The sequence below is a fragment of the Theobroma cacao genome, chromosome 1 (genome assembly GCF_053813885.1).
Source record: "Theobroma cacao isolate CCN51 chromosome 1, ASM5381388v1, whole genome shotgun sequence".
In the NCBI taxonomy this organism is placed as follows: domain Eukaryota; kingdom Viridiplantae; phylum Streptophyta; class Magnoliopsida; order Malvales; family Malvaceae; genus Theobroma; species Theobroma cacao.
Genome location: NC_142639.1, coordinates 2,724,171 through 2,739,778, shown reverse-complemented (window position 1 = coordinate 2,739,778; position 15,608 = coordinate 2,724,171). Strand labels below are relative to the sequence as shown.

General features: G+C 33.7%; 2 protein-coding genes and 1 non-coding gene across 6 annotated transcripts; 1 reads left to right on the top strand and 2 right to left on the bottom strand.

Annotated features, from left to right (window-relative positions):
- LOC18611132 (Remorin family protein) lies at positions 1–3,370 on the bottom strand. Of its 4 annotated transcripts, none has more exons than XR_001929581.2 (5): positions 2,640–3,366; positions 1,451–1,820; positions 915–996; positions 462–713; positions 1–311 (listed from the first exon to the last, which is right to left on the bottom strand). XR_001929581.2 is itself a non-coding variant. In XM_088807610.1 (5 exons), the coding sequence occupies exons 1-5, from the start codon at positions 3,247–3,249 to the stop codon at positions 192–194; spliced, it is 1,320 nt and encodes a 439-aa protein (XP_088663736.1). In that variant the 5' UTR covers positions 3,250–3,370; the 3' UTR covers positions 1–191. The 4 variants fall into 4 exon arrangements, 3 of the variants coding, with proteins under 3 accessions (XP_088663736.1, XP_088663739.1, XP_017983682.2); XM_088807610.1 differs by having other exon boundaries at positions 576–713; positions 2,640–3,370; XM_088807613.1 differs by having other exon boundaries at positions 239–461; positions 576–713; positions 2,640–3,370.
- Positions 3,371–7,476: 4,106 nt separating this feature from the next.
- On the bottom strand, positions 7,477–7,569 carry LOC148764431 (small nucleolar RNA snoR8a). Its single transcript, XR_016024359.1, has one exon. It is a non-coding gene; the product is annotated as a small nucleolar RNA snoR8a (small nucleolar RNA).
- Positions 7,570–9,240: 1,671 nt separating this feature from the next.
- ABA1 (zeaxanthin epoxidase (ZEP) (ABA1)) lies at positions 9,241–15,109 on the top strand. The gene is made up of 16 exons (XM_007047199.3): positions 9,241–10,125; positions 10,470–10,632; positions 10,838–10,912; positions 11,390–11,490; positions 11,629–11,741; positions 11,996–12,207; positions 12,432–12,523; positions 12,978–13,092; positions 13,201–13,304; positions 13,634–13,679; positions 13,759–13,823; positions 13,918–14,004; positions 14,163–14,217; positions 14,336–14,421; positions 14,502–14,589; positions 14,881–15,109. The coding sequence occupies exons 1-16, from the start codon at positions 9,611–9,613 to the stop codon at positions 14,959–14,961; spliced, it is 1,998 nt and encodes a 665-aa protein (XP_007047261.3). The 5' UTR covers positions 9,241–9,610; the 3' UTR covers positions 14,962–15,109.
- The last annotated feature ends 499 nt before the right edge of the window (positions 15,110–15,608 follow it).

Here is a 15,608-nt window from a genome sequence, read left to right as displayed (position 1 = left end):
TTAGTGTCAACATATTTCTTTGCTTAATTTGATTAAGCAAATGGTATGTGGAGGTTCAATTGTTAGGCAAAAGTGGAAATATTTAACGAATAGTTGGTAGGTGCCTGTTAAATATAGAGTTTGTGTTTCTGTATTTAATACTCCAATCCAACGGATGGTTCACCAACACCAGTAGACAGGACCGGAGCAACCTAATGCCTTGGTAGTGGACTTTTGAAGCTATCACGGACGATAATTCCAGATAAGTATTTTTGTGTATAAAAAATCCCATCCGCTAAGAACAAGAGCTTGAAATCCGCATTTTCTTGGACCTGTGAATGACCCAATTCGGCTGCTCTAACTCAGATTGGAAAGACGGCCTAAGAATTCTAAGGTATTTTACATGAAAAAATAGGGAAGTCGAGAAACCAGCAGGGATATACAAAATTTGGGATCAATAAATCCAACGTTGATAAATGTACCTGGTGGAAAAGATTTGAACCCATGGACATGGAGATATACATTGCGAGAAACTAGTAAGCATGACAGGTGAAGCAACTGCGGAAGGAACTCATGCGGATGTTGAAGAATGATACCTTCTGAGAAGTCTTTGGAATCTGTTCATTCTCCTTGGCTGGCATTGAACTTCTCATTTCTTGGGCTTTCATCTGAGCCATTCTCAGCTTGCTCAAGATCTTATCCATTGATGCTGATCTCTTCTTTTCCAATTTCATCTGAGAGTAAAATACAGTACCGCATCAGTGCCCCTTGACTCTAGATGTTTGCCTACTTGGAAAAGCATCTCTTAAGCTAACATTAAAACGTTATGATATCACATAGAACGAAAAGGTAAAGAGAAAAGGCAAAAAAGATTTTAAGAAAGCTTAAGCTATTGGATAAAGAAACAATGACACAACTCCTGTGTGCATGTGAACCTCTAGTTTACGTATGGCTGCCTCAGCTTTTGCCCTCTGCAAATTCTCCCACGCGTTGATCTTTGCTTCCTCCCTATGCAACCTGAACATGAAGTTAAAACTTCTTTTAGAAAAGCTCCTTTATATTCCTGACAACTGTGTCTCACTCGATGCATACCTCAAGTTTCTGTTTAATATAATAAAGCTCCAGGGCCAGCCCCTATAATCATGGTGCAATATTATCTAGGAACTGAATCTTTGAAACTTCCTTGAACATTAAAGACAACTTATAGCATTGACAGTTACTACTCGGTGAAATTATGGAACTCAATCCTCTTCGGGAAAAGCCCTGATCTTGGCCCCCACTTTTGAAAGCTACATTGTTGACTCTATAAATCAAGGCAGAACATGTATTTATCTAATTTCAAGATTCATATTACGCGTTAAGGTTGCCTCAAAGTGTAAAGGAGTCTGTTAGCAGTGTTCATTTTCGGAATTTTCCTTTGTTTAATGGAAGATGCAGGACAGATATTAACGAACAGTGCACTAAAACATACTTTGAAATGCTTGTTGCTGCCTCTGAAACATCCAGAGATAAAGCAGAACCTGCCGTGTTGTTCTGGTAAAAGTCTTCGAAATCTGGCACGCCTTTCTTGATTCTTCTTGATCCATGTCTTTTGGGCCAGTTGGTCATGGTGGCTCGTTTGTCTATCTGCACTTCCCTGATGTCCAATTTAGAAGGATGATCACTGTTCTCCATAGCAGGCAGAGGAAGGATAGGAGGAGGTGAGTGGCAAAATGAAGATCTCTCTCTGGGAGAAGAGTGGCTGCTACTGCCCTCAGGGCTCATTTGTGTAGCCATATCCCTCCGTGAAACTACGCGAGAGATCATCGTTTCTGCATCCTTGATTTCATCAAGTTTTTCATCTGTAACAAATTGATCCAACATCAGAAAATTTGCACACAAATAAATCATGCATCATTCTGAAGCCCATAAAAATGGAGTTAACATGAAAAAGTCCTAATCCTGATGATGTACATCTTGTCTGACATCTAATTCATTGGTTTAAGTCTACGTCGAAGCTATAGCCTTCTTATAGTTTTTAACTTTCAATCCATCACTACATTCGGGTGTCTGGGCCAGAAAAAAGATTCTTTTGTGTAGTGACAGCAGTTCCAAGTCATAAACTCAGACAGAGACCTTTTTCCAATTCGAAGCTAACATTTTGCAGAATTTATGTAATTTTAATCACATTATATTTGCTCTACACACTTCATTATTAGTTACCAGGCAGGACTTCTGCAACACAGAGGTCCAAGCAGCTGCAAAAGTCTTAGCTCTATGATTATTCTGCCCTCGGGGTATGCCTATCTATGCAAGGACAGTTTACAGTTTCCTTCTAGACTCCAGATGCATCTTTAAGAACTTCACTATTTACAATTAATCATTTACTGGTTAATTAGATTTAACAGAACTGAGATTGATTGTTGGAATATCTGATCTGCAATTAGGAGTTTCATCATGATAAGTTAATGGGTTTTCTGGGGCTTACCTTATCCTACTTTGGATTGGATGAACAAGGAAGGGCAGTGATTAACTAAATTTCATGCCTATGGAGCATACTACACAACCAAATTTGTGTTCTTTAACTTCCACAATCAGATCAGCAGATAAGTACGAAGTATAGCAGCCTAAGTTAAAATTGCAAGCAAAATTATTCTCAAAACACAGAAAGAACACTATACCTTGAGAGCTGGGCAATGAAGACTCACTGACCAAATCTGACCATCCAGGTATAATAGCGGATCGTGCCACATTACAATCATTCTGCACCATACAAGATTGTTCACCGTCACCGTCTCCACCAGCAACAGAGCCTCTACACCCACCATAATGAACAGAGACCCCATCAGCCATCAAAACCCCAGTAGAAAATGGAGACCCTGCCATCAAATTCCTCACGCTCCCAGTACCACCACCATCAAGGAGCTGCATTGAAGGCGAGTAATTGGAGTAGAAAGCAATTCCAGGAGGCACAATCGGTCCACTTTTAGACTTTGGCCTCCTCTGAAGCTGATAGTTTGCATTCTTGCTAACACCGTAACCCAAAACGGGGCTACAAATCCACCTTTCAGCATCTTCCCATTTGGAAGGCAATGTTCTACCACTGTAAAAAGGTGTCAAAGATGAAGCACTGATATGTCTTCTGCTACAACCAGTACTATTAGCTGGATGTGGCACTCTCTCTGAACTCCACCCTTTTTGAGCCACCACCACGCCATTATCACGGTAATCTGATGCTCCTGGGCTTGGAAATGTAGCCAGATGGCTCAAAGAAACAGAACCTTTCTTCATTCACTCTCAATCACCACAGCAAGTCTTAGCCTGTTTGCATATACAGTACCACAAGAGCTAGACTTCAACAAAATAATAGTGACTCTGGCTTGCTGGCAAGCTTGTCTAAAAGGGTGATTGAGACAAGGAAAGAATTTGTTTGAAAGCTGATTTTTTTACCGTTCTTTTGTGGCTAATTATACAGATGGTCTTTTAATTCTTGCTTTCATTTTCTTTTCTTTTCCCTTTTTTTTTTACATAGATTTATGCTTTGCAGGATGCGATCCGTTTTTTGGGTACAAAGATTTGTTTGCATCTAGACAAGCCTCATGAAGGGTTGCATCATAGGGTTGCAAAATGCCAAATGCTGCATCAAATCATTGAATACAAAGGCCAGGAATGTTGACGAACTACGCATTAAACGTTTTAACAGCAATCTCTATCAAAGACAAGGATTTTTTATCGTTTTCTACATATATTCCTTCTATTTTTAATGCTAGTTGGAAACTCAGATTCGACAGTAAAAGAAAAATAAAAATGAAGAAAGAAAAGGAAGACTCGGATTCAAGTAAAATGGATATACCTAATCCCACATGCACGAGACAACAAAAAACCACAACAGGAAAAGAAAAAAAACTACCATGTGCATATCCAAAGAACGTTTAGCAATAAGAACGAGGTGGCTTCCCTGCGGGAAGGTTCCCCATTGGATGGGGGTTAGCATCTTTGTATATTGAGTTTGAAGATGGAGATTTAAGGGTACATTGTAACACTGTCAAAACATAATTGTAACAGTTAAAATTGAGTTTAGATTTACCTTTAAAAAAAAAATTAGTTTAGATTTAATAGTTTACCTTTGCAGCAAAAGGTTTGGAAGCTTTGAGCCCCATCCTTTTCTGGTTTTATTATTCATTTGACCATAAAAGGAAAGGGAAAAAACAAAGGAAAAAACAACTCCTAAAGCTGGTAATGAGAGTGTTAAAAGTACATAGAAATGTAAATATATTTGGGGAAACTTGTTAAGCAGGTGAGTGAGAAGTTTCACCAGGAAAAGCATGTGGTTGGCCATGTCCGTGTGTGGTCCCTCAGTTAATTCTGTGGCAGTTGATGCCCATTTCTGTGTGTAGGGGCAGTGGCCTCACCCTATGTAAGGATGTGGACATCAAATCCAATTATAGATTATATAACCATAAAGCATTGCACATTTATGCTTCCCAACGCATGGCATATTGCATTTCCACCGCTTGCTAATTTATCTGTTTCTGCATAGGCCCTGGCCATATGAATTATAGAGTAGCTAAATAATGAGCACCTTTTTTTTTTTTTTTTAATTTTCAACCCATAAAATCCTGAGGATATATAGTTGTGAGATCCTTTTTCTTTTTCCTTTCTTTCTTTCTTTCTTTCTTAATATTTACAATTAATTTTTACAGTTATATAGTTTTAACCACCATAGGAAAAGAATCGTTTACCCATGATCAACAGTCAAAATCTTGTACTAGTTAAATTGTAAAAGATATTGTCAACTTGGTTTCCCATCCATTTGTAAAGGTTTGGTTTTTATTTAACATTTTTTTATAAAATTTTCATAAAATTCAAATAAATGTTATATCAAGTGTTTCAAAAATAAATAAATAGAGTGTTTCAATCTCATAAACAATTCTGAAAAGAGTATAAACATGGGCATGACAAGTGTTTCGAAAATAAATAAATAGAGTGTTTCAATTTCCTGAATAAATAGAGAAATCGTGAAAAGAGTATAAACGTGAGCATAGCAAGCATTTCAAAAATAAATAAATAGAGTGTTTCAATTTCTTGAATAAATAGAGAAATCCTGAAAATAGTATAAACGTGAGCATAGCAAGCATTTCAAAAATAAATAAATAGAATATTTTAATCTCATAAACAAGTAAAGAAATTCTGAAAAGAATATAAATATGGACGCTGCATATCTTTAATGATCTTGTGATATAAATACTAAGTATCTTTAAATATGACAAGTTCAAAACAACAAGCAGAATAATATTTTTAAAGTAAAATATTTCCCGGTGCCCTTAAAACACTCAACACCAAGACCCCAAAATTATTGTGACAGAATGGTTCATGGCATTAGCCAAAAACCATGAAAAAAAAAAAATAGGACAGAAACAGAATAATGATTCTTTCGCTGAGAGACACACACGCAAAAAAGAAAATAAAAGAAATAACGAAACATTGATTGAAGAATTCATGATGCATGTACTGGATTTTTTTAGAAGCAATTATTATGATATAAGATGTATTTTGGGGGCCCAGTTTTTTAGATTTTTTGTCCTTGAATATTTGTAGTCGATTATTTCACTTGATTGCTACATTTTCTGATGTTTTATCGACAATGATTTTCAATGCTTAATATCTTGTATCTCACAATTTCTCCATTCATTAATTTTGCTTCAAATTTCAAAGAGCCACACTCTTAAATAAATAAATAAATAATTGAAACGAAATAAATTAAAATTCACTCAATTTTTGTGTGGAGAGGATTTGATGCTTCCCAAGCTCGACCTTGAAAGGTACATCTTTATTGTTGGAGTTTGGAGAGCTTTGGACATTCAACAGTGAAGGTGGAAGCAGTAACAGTAATGAGCCTGCCCCAAACTTTCCCTGATGGAGACTCAGCCCAAAGCTCTTTCAGACTTGGACGAAACGTATTTGAAATTTATACATACGTTATACGTACATATAGATATATTGAATAAATTTTTATTATATAGTAATAATACGTAACAATATCGTTAATCGGTAATTATTTATATAAAAGAAACATGGCTTTATTGTGATTTACGAATTGTATTTGTCTGATTTTTTGTAGTGTCAATTTGTGCAAGCATATTTTTTTTGTTTTGTTGCATTATGAATATTCTTATAATTTACTTACTTTGAAGAATTTATTTAATAAATGTTTTTAAAAAATTAATTCTACATTTTTTAATGATAAATATATTTACATGTTATTAAGGAAAATACTTGAATGCTTAATAAATAAAATTTTAAATACTACTAAATTAGTTCAAATTTTTAAAATGTTACTACTAGTTTGAATATTTTTTCAGATACTAGTCTAAACATAAAAATTTAAGCATGTGACTCACGAACATTTAATTTATTTTTTCTCAAAATACCTATTCAGTCCCTATTTTTTCAATTTTATCTAATTTAGTCCATGAATTCAAAATCGAAATAATTTAATCCATTGATTTTGAAAATTTTTTCAATTTAGTCTCTTTCTAACGACATTTAATTTTACCGTTAAAGAATATGACGTTAATGATGACATGACGTTGAGATGATAATATAATATACCACATGGCATTAACGTGATAACATAGGAATACCACATGGCACTAATATAATGACATGTGAGTGCCACATGGCATATCAAAAAAAATTTTAAATAACAAATTTTATCACGTTATAGGGATTAAATTGAAAAAAATATATAGTATAGGAATTAAATTCAACAAAATTAAGATATTGAGTGACTAAATTGAAAAAAATATTTAAAAAATATAAATATTTAAGTAGATTATTGATAAATTTATTTATAAGTCAAATATTTAAATGTAAAAGATTTATAATATTAGAAAATATATATAAATACTTTTTTACTGAATTGTTTGATTCTTAAATATGTACATTAATTTATCTTTTCTATTAAAATTAAATTTGAATTATCCTTCTATAAAAAAAATTTTGAAAAAATTTCATACCTAAAGTCAAATTTAGATAAATAATTTGCATTACATTATAATAAAATAATATAAAATGATAAAATAAATTTTTTTTCTATTTATAATAGTATAAAAATTTAAAATTTATTTAACATAATTTTTAACTTGAACTGAATTCAAATTAACAAAATAGGTTGATTTGACTACAATTTTCACAATTTACAAATACCCATTTTTTTGAAATTATTCAACTCTTACTCAATTTACTTGTTATTAAAATTTACTCAATGTTCTTATAAAATGATTTTATTTAAGTTCAAATACTACAATCAAATTCTGTTAAATTTGAATTTAAATTATTAATTTGGGTCTATAAAAAATTTATTAATAAAATAAAATGGTACAAATATTTACAGTTATATTTAAATTTATCAACCATAAATGCAGTTTTTAATTTAAAAAATTTCAATTTAAAAAATATAGCTTAAAATATTAAATAAAATAAAAACATAAAAAATAAATAAAAAATTTAAATGATGGAGCTCAAATTTTATAACTTTAATAAGTGGTTTGTCATGTCAAAATTAAGTAAGTTAGAACGAGAAATTATTTTTATAATTATTGCTAACTCCATATCTCCGTTCTTCATTTTTTTAAAAAAAAAACTAAATTAACTTATTTTACTAATTTGAGTTCAGCTCAAATTGAAAACTAAGTTAAATAAATTTTAAATTTTTATACTATTATAAATAGAAGAAAAAGAAATTTATTTAGTTATTTTATATTATTTTATTATAACGTAATGTAAGTTATTTATTTAAATTTGATTATAGGTATAAATTTTTTTTGAAATTTTTTTATAGAAAAAAAATTCAAATTTTATTTTTATAAAAAAGATAATTTAATATACATATTCTATAATTAAATAATCAAGTAAGAATATATATATATATATATATATATATATATATTTTAACACTATAAATATTTTATATTTAAATATTTAGCTTACTAATAAGTATATCAATAATTTACTTAAATATTTATATTTTTAAATATATTTTTTAATTTAATCCCTTAATATCTTAATTTTATTTAATTTAATATCTATATTATATATTTTTATTTAATTTAATCTCTATGACGTAATAAAATTTTTTATTTTAAAATTTTTTTAATTCGTCATATGATGCTGACATATTAACACGTTAGTGCCACATCATCATATTAGTACCACATGATATTTGCACGTCATCACGTTTGTGCCACATGATATGCTAAGTCATTATCTCAATACTACGTCATCAAAATGTAACATGTTAGTACTAACGTTATCGTTGACATTATTTTTTTAAACGGTAAGATTAAATATCGTTAAAAAGAAAGATTAAATTAAAAAAATTAAATTATTTTGATCTTAAAATCAGATATTAAATTAAATAAAATTAAAAAGTACAAAAATTTGGTTTTATTTATAATTAAAGAAAAGGAGTAAAGAGATAGAATTTATCTTGTTGGTACAAATTTGAGATTGATAGATTTTAAGAATATAATCATTAGTCGTGTACTATTTATAACGCATTTATTTAAAATTAAAGACGTGAAATCCCGAGAAAGATGCGGTGCATTGTCAGAGGGTTGCATTCTTTACGCTATACCAAACACAGTTATCCATGCCAAACTTGGCCTAAACAGTTATCAATTGCAGTGGCAGTGCCAAACTCAGCCTAAACAGTTATAAATTGCAATGGCAGTACCAAACTCGGCCGAACCAATTAACTGACGAAATGCCACTTGTTAAGCGCTGACAAAAAGTGGGTCCCATCGACAACAAAGGGCCCTGTCTGTTGTCGGAACATGGAGGTGGTAAGGTAACTGAGACTAAACAAGTATGAAAGTCTAAAAAGCACCGAACCGAAAGGCACTGAGAAGTGAGTTGAAACTGGACTCAGTTTTGCACCGCCTCTAAATTCAATGTTCCAATCCTCATCTATTTATGTTTCCAAAGCAAACAAAGCCACTCTCATTTATTGGGCCTTTTTTAATCAAAAATGAAGTTTTCCTTTTTTATATATAGTAATAATAAGAGCACAACAAAGGCCTAAAATACAATGATTTATTTTAATGACCCATTTGATTAATCAGTAATCTAATGTCAATTGTGCTAAGCAATTTGGACCCTTCTATGCAATTAGTACTGCTATACTCAACTCCAAAAAATAAGAGGTTGGAAGTGGAAAATATTAAATATATATATATATATATATATATATATATATATGTGACCCATGACCACCACAGAAAATAGGAATCTGTGTCAAAGATATTCTTCCCGAGGTAGTGCCATGGGACATTGAGAGACTGCCACATGGCCTTGGCATCTCCATTGTTGGTGCAGCACAATTCTTTACTTCACATTCATAGATGACTGGCAATTGCGATTGGCTTATACTATCTGTTACTTCCCTCTCTTTCTCTCTCTCAGTCAAATCGGGAAATCTGTTCAATTTGCTTTCTCTCCGAGTCTACCTGAAGCCTTCTTTTACATTCCAAAAAGCTACTGTTGCCAGGATTTTTCCTTTGACATAAGGAAAACCAAAGTTCCTGTTTTTGGTTGTTTAAATCAAGAAACGAGGCTTGAAAGTTGAAGGTTTTTTTTTTTTGGCAAAACAATGGCTGCAACTTCGCTTCAGAAACCTTCAGCAACATTTTTCACAGGAACCCAGTTTCCTGTCTCCATCTCTAAGTATATTCCAACAGAGTCCTTGCCTTGTATTCATTGTAATTACCATTTTAGAAGCAAAACAAGTAACCCAAAGAAGAGCGTTTTACAAGTCAAAGCCACAGTGGCAGGAACCCAAAGTGCTTCAAAGTCAAGTGAGAAGAATGAATTTGATGGGAACCAATTGGAGAAGAAGAAGCTGAGGGTATTGGTTGCTGGGGGTGGTATTGGAGGATTGGTTTTTGCATTGGCTGCAAAAAAGAAAGGGTTTGATGTAGTGGTGTTTGAGAAGGATCTGAGTGCTATAAGAGGTGAGGGGCAATACAGGGGTCCAATTCAGATACAAAGCAATGCATTGGCTGCTTTAGAGGCTATTGATATGGAAGTCGCTGAGAAAGTTATGGCGGCCGGTTGCATCACTGGAGATAGAATTAATGGATTGGTTGACGGGGTTTCCGGTACTTGGTCAGTTGTTTAAGATTCTTGAATTAACTTTTTTTTTTTCCCTGTAATTGATTTGTAAGGATTGCTCTATGTTTGATTCAGTGATTGCAAATTATGAATTGCGTGTTATCTTTTTGTTAATAGAGGTAAAACTAAAGTAACTGTAAAATCCAAAAAAGAAGAAAACTTGGTAGATGTTAGTAAGTTGACGTTTACTACTAGTTGAGACAATGGAGGAAGAACTCCCTGCTATGGGCAATATTTTCTGAACTCCTGTTTTCTGATCACATACTGTTATTTGGCTGCCTTGTCTGACTGTTGGTTATAAGAATCCAATCACCCTAAATGATACATGGTTTAAACAGGTACGTCAAGTTTGATACATTCACCCCTGCAGCGGAAAGAGGGATTCCAGTTACAAGAGTTATTAGTAGGATGACTTTACAAGAAATCATGGTTCATGCAGTTGGGGAAGACATAATTTTTAATGAGAGCAATGTTGTTGATTTTGAGGATGATGGACATAAGGTAATATGAGTTGCTAGTAGATAAGGTCATCTCCTTAACAGTCATTGTTCCTAAAGTAAAGCATGAAATCTTCTATTTATTTGTTTCTTTTAATGTTCAACTAACTGGTTTCAGGGATTATTTTCTGCATGTCTGCATCTTCTTGCTAATTCTTTTGTGTTAATATTTTATTTGATTTTTGTAATTATGTAATTTAAAAGTTCAGGTCACTGTGATACTGGAAAATGGAAAGCGCTATGAAGGTGATCTTCTTGTTGGAGCTGATGGAATATGGTCGAAGGTACCATCATATATTTATGTGTACTTGCAGAACATAGTCTTTGTGTGTTCAGACCCTGGATTGTTAACAACCTATTCTAAAGCTTGGTTTGCCAACATGCCCTTGACAAATTGGTTATCAACGTTTTTCCATTTAGCTGTTTCGATGCTAAAAAAATGCTACAATCTGTTTTCCACAATGTCCAGTTGTAAGAAGAACACTCACAAGCATCAAGTTATGGGGAAATATGAGCTGACCTACAGTGGGAATGGACAGTATGGTCTCTGGTACCAACAGCAAAACAAAATTAGAACTAATAATTAACTCATACTTGGGTCAGCTACATGAATTATTTTCATTTAGTCTGCCCTAATTGAACCAAACCAAAATCTATATGCCACTAAAGTTTTCACCAACAATGACACTGATTGTTTTGGCACTAGATGTTCAACCCTCGAAATGTCGAACACTATCATAGTTTGTGAAATTCCTTTTCAGGTGAGGAACAACTTATTTGGGCCAAAGGAAGCTGTATACTCAGGATACACTTGCTATACCGGTATTGCAGATTTTGTGCCTGCTGATATTGAGTCTGTCGGGTATGTTCCATTTTTGTTTTGCATAATATGATTGACTTCACATTATACATGTTTGTGTTTTTTCAAGCATTAGGATGATTAGAACGTACTGGGGCTTGGCTACATACTGCTGCTTACATTGAAACTTCTCCTGTAAAGGTACCGTGTATTTTTGGGACACAAGCAGTACTTCGTTTCCTCGGATGTTGGTGCTGGAAAGATGCAGTGGTATGCATTTCACAAGGAACCAGCTGGTGGAGTGGATAGCCATGGTATTTTACCTTCTAATTTTCATTTGTTAGAATTCAGTATCTTAGCTAACAAAAATTTTGAAAGAAGCTTCAGTTGCCCTGGAAGTTATTTTTTATGTTTACATTTTAAACTCATTAATCTTTCTTTAAAACTTTCAACTAATAAGAATGCTTATATTGAATGTTCCCAACCTATTATAGGATTTGACTATTAATTTCTAATTTGGTTTAATATATTCTAACGTTTTCTGCTTCTTATTTTGATCTTTTTACAGCTAAAAAGGAGAGGCTACTTAAAATATTTGAGGGTTGGTGTGATAATGTGATAGATTTGTTGCTTGCTACTGATGAAGATGATATCCTTCGACGTGACATATATGACCGAACACCCTCACTGACTTGGGGAAGGGGGCGTGTAACCTTGCTTGGGGATTCTATCCATGCAATGCAGCCAAATATGGGTCAAGGGGGATGCATGGCCATTGAGGTGTGACTTGGAACCATTGCGTTGGCAGTTCTTTTTTCTCCAAATTTAAGCATTGCCCAAGATCAAATGATGTTCCAAGTTCTAGACCACTTATTAACTTATATATGTTATTAAACCATGTGTACTTTAATAGTGTATATCGTGTTTTCCCAATATTCAGAAGAATGTCAGGTTATCTAAGAAAACTTCATGACGAAAGGCACTTTTTTTTCTTCATCTTGCAGGATAGTTATCAATTAGCATTGGACCTTGATAAGGCATGGAAACAAAGTGTTGAGTCAGGGACCGCTGTTGATGTTGTTTCTTCTTTAAAGAGGTAATATAACATTTCCTTCTCCCTAAATAGTTCGAAAGGGGAAAAAATAAAAAAAAGGAGGTCAAACTGCATATTCAATCAAAAATTATAGTGAGAAAGTACTTCTCTGTCAGACTGAATTGTTGAATTAAGCATTTCCTGATTCCACTTTAGTTAAGTTATTGTAGTAGGGAACGAGACCTTATAAACCATGGAAGCAGAACATCATTACTGAGTATCTTATGATTGTTTCTAATGTCTGGAAAGTTTGCTAATCCTTAAATTCATTAAATCTAACAGATTCAATCATCACAATCTAGATTTTCACTGAAAATTTCCTATGCAGTCTGCTGATAATGATTTCTGTGTATTATGTATGACATCTGTATAGCCAAATTCTTTTATGTCACTGGTCCACTGTATGTATTTTCTGCAATCAAAAACTGATTCTCCTAGGGACTCATTTCATTTGCAGCTACGAGAGAGCTAGAAGACTGCGAGTTGCCATTATCCATGGAATGGCAAGAATGGCTGCAATCATGGCTTCAACTTACAAGGCTTATTTAGGTGTAGGGCTAGGTCCATTGTCGGTAAGAATTCATTTTGATTACATTAAATGGAAGTGAATAATGAGATAAAGCCAATAATTGTGCAACAACTGCATGCATAATCACCATGGAATCTGACCTGCTCTGCAGTTTTTGTCAAAATTTCGGATACCGCACCCAGGAAGAGTTGGTGGCAGATTTTTTATTGACTTAGCGATGCCCTTAATGCTCAGTTGGGTCTTAGGTGGTAACAGGTTGGATCTTGAAATGCTTGTTTTCTTCTGCTTCTATCTTTGGATCTTCTGTTTTATTTTTTTTTTTCTTTGTTTAAAATTTTCTGCATATTGATGAGTTCTATGATAGTATCGATTCTCTTTTTCACAGACTCGTGAAAATGGCACTGTGAATTTAGGGCTAACATAAAGTGTTGGGTGTCAAAAACTTTTGAAATGGCAAAAAGATTGAAATTGGGGAAAAGTATCAATGTGGATTAGGAAACTGTCTAAAAAGGCTTCCATAGGATCCTAGGATGAAATTTCTGATTTGTTCTTCCTTTTCTGAAAATGAATTGACATGTTTGCAGCTCAAAACTTGAAGGAAGGTCCTTAAGTTGCAGACTCTCAGACAAGGTATGCTGCTTTCTTCCTACTGATTCTGCATTAATAGCTATGGAAACTATTTGAAACATCCGTTAATTAATTTCTTCAGGCAAGTGACCAATTGCGGACATGGTTTGAAGACAATGATGCATTGGAGCAGACTATAAATGGAGAGTGCGTATGATAGTTTTTATTTGTGAAATTCATCATATTTTCTGCTCAATTTATTCGATACCATAGACTCTTATATTTCTTGTCCATTTTTCAGGTGGTTTTTGTTCCCAGTTGGAAATGAAGTAGTTGCCTCACAACCTATTTGTCTAAGTAGGGATGAGAACAAACCTTTCATGATTGGGTGGGTATTTGCTTGTAATTGGTTTATAGGTTATGACTTTATGTTCTTAAAAGGTATTTTTTTGTTTCCTAATGGGAGCATAAGCAATCCGATTGACCATTTTTCTACTTTCTCTTATATTAATTTATCTGTCTGTCGATGCTTAATGGTCATTGTAGGAGTGAAAAAAGTGAGAATTTTCCAGGAGCCTCAGTGGTGGTACCTTCACCCCAGGTGATTTTCAGCTGTTTTAATCTGCTGATCTGGAGCATACATAGATTGCTCACTTCTGCAACAATTATGTTGAATGTTTCTGTTTCTTTTGTTTTCTTTCTTTGCCTAATTATCTCAGGTATCCAAAACGCATGCTCAAATCAGCTATAAAGATGGTGCGTTCTTCCTAATTGATTTGCAGAGTGAACATGGGACCTATATCGAGTAAGTCATGAGCAGCAAGAAACGTCTTTATGTATCTTAAATTCCTGGAGTTTATCTAAGACTAAACTCTGTATGTGCAGCCATGGAGGGAGAAGATCTCGGGTACCACCAAATGTTTCTACTCGTGTTCGTCCATCAGATGTCATTCAGTTCGGTTCAGATAAGAAGGTAAATAAATAACATCTAAATACGAGTCTACTAACCTACCACATGAATGTTATTCAACATTTGCTTCTTGTCTGTCTGACTGAAGTCATTATCAGACTTTTATCTCCAAAACATAGGTCCCATGCTTAAAGCCCTCTCTGCAAACGATAAAAATTTAAAGACTAAGAAACGTTTGCTGCTCATTTATTCAAGTTGTAGTAATTAGAATGACTCAGCTTTTTTTTGTAAATTCTTCGTTCTATGACTTTTTTCCCAACTTGTACCTCGACTTAGTTTCCAAGCGATGTGCAGGCAGCTTTCCGGGTAAAGGTCATGAGATCACCTCCTAAGATTGCTTTGAAGGAAGAGGGCGGGATTCTTCAGGCAGTATGAAAGGTCATGAAGCTGTCATTTTTTGAATTTATAGCACTGTACAGCATTTATTTACACTGGTGGAGTAAATGAAAATCTGCTACATTTTGTAAAAAAGAAAGAGCTGAATTCGGATTATTATACAAGAAATGTCATATACTTCTGCACAGCTTCAGGCGGAGCATGGATACGAAATGTCAACTTCCATTTCGTTGAATAGGGCTGCGGACATACATATTTCATTTATGTTAAGAAAAAATATATATAAACATTGAATGGTAAACTCTATTTCCCAGTGTTTTTTGAGAAAACTAAGTACACTGAAAGAAAAAACAATATTTACTTGAACCTTCACTTCACTGTTTGACCAACTTGTGAAGTTTTGGGTGTTCATGTTTTGCAGTTAAATAGTAATGGCAGAAAAAATTGAAGAAAAACTCATATTCTAGCATTTTCTCTGCTTGCTGCATGGGCCCGAGTACAGTCCAAGAAAGAGTTTTCAAAGGGACTTCTGCCTTCCGGTTTCAAATATTTGTGTTTCAGACTAGTAAAATAGGGGGCAGGGGTTCACCGTCTGGAATGGATCAAGAATGGGGTGGATATAATTGTCTAAAGGAATCAGGAGAGAGGAAGCGGATAGCTTTGGAAATAATTTACTGACAGATTGG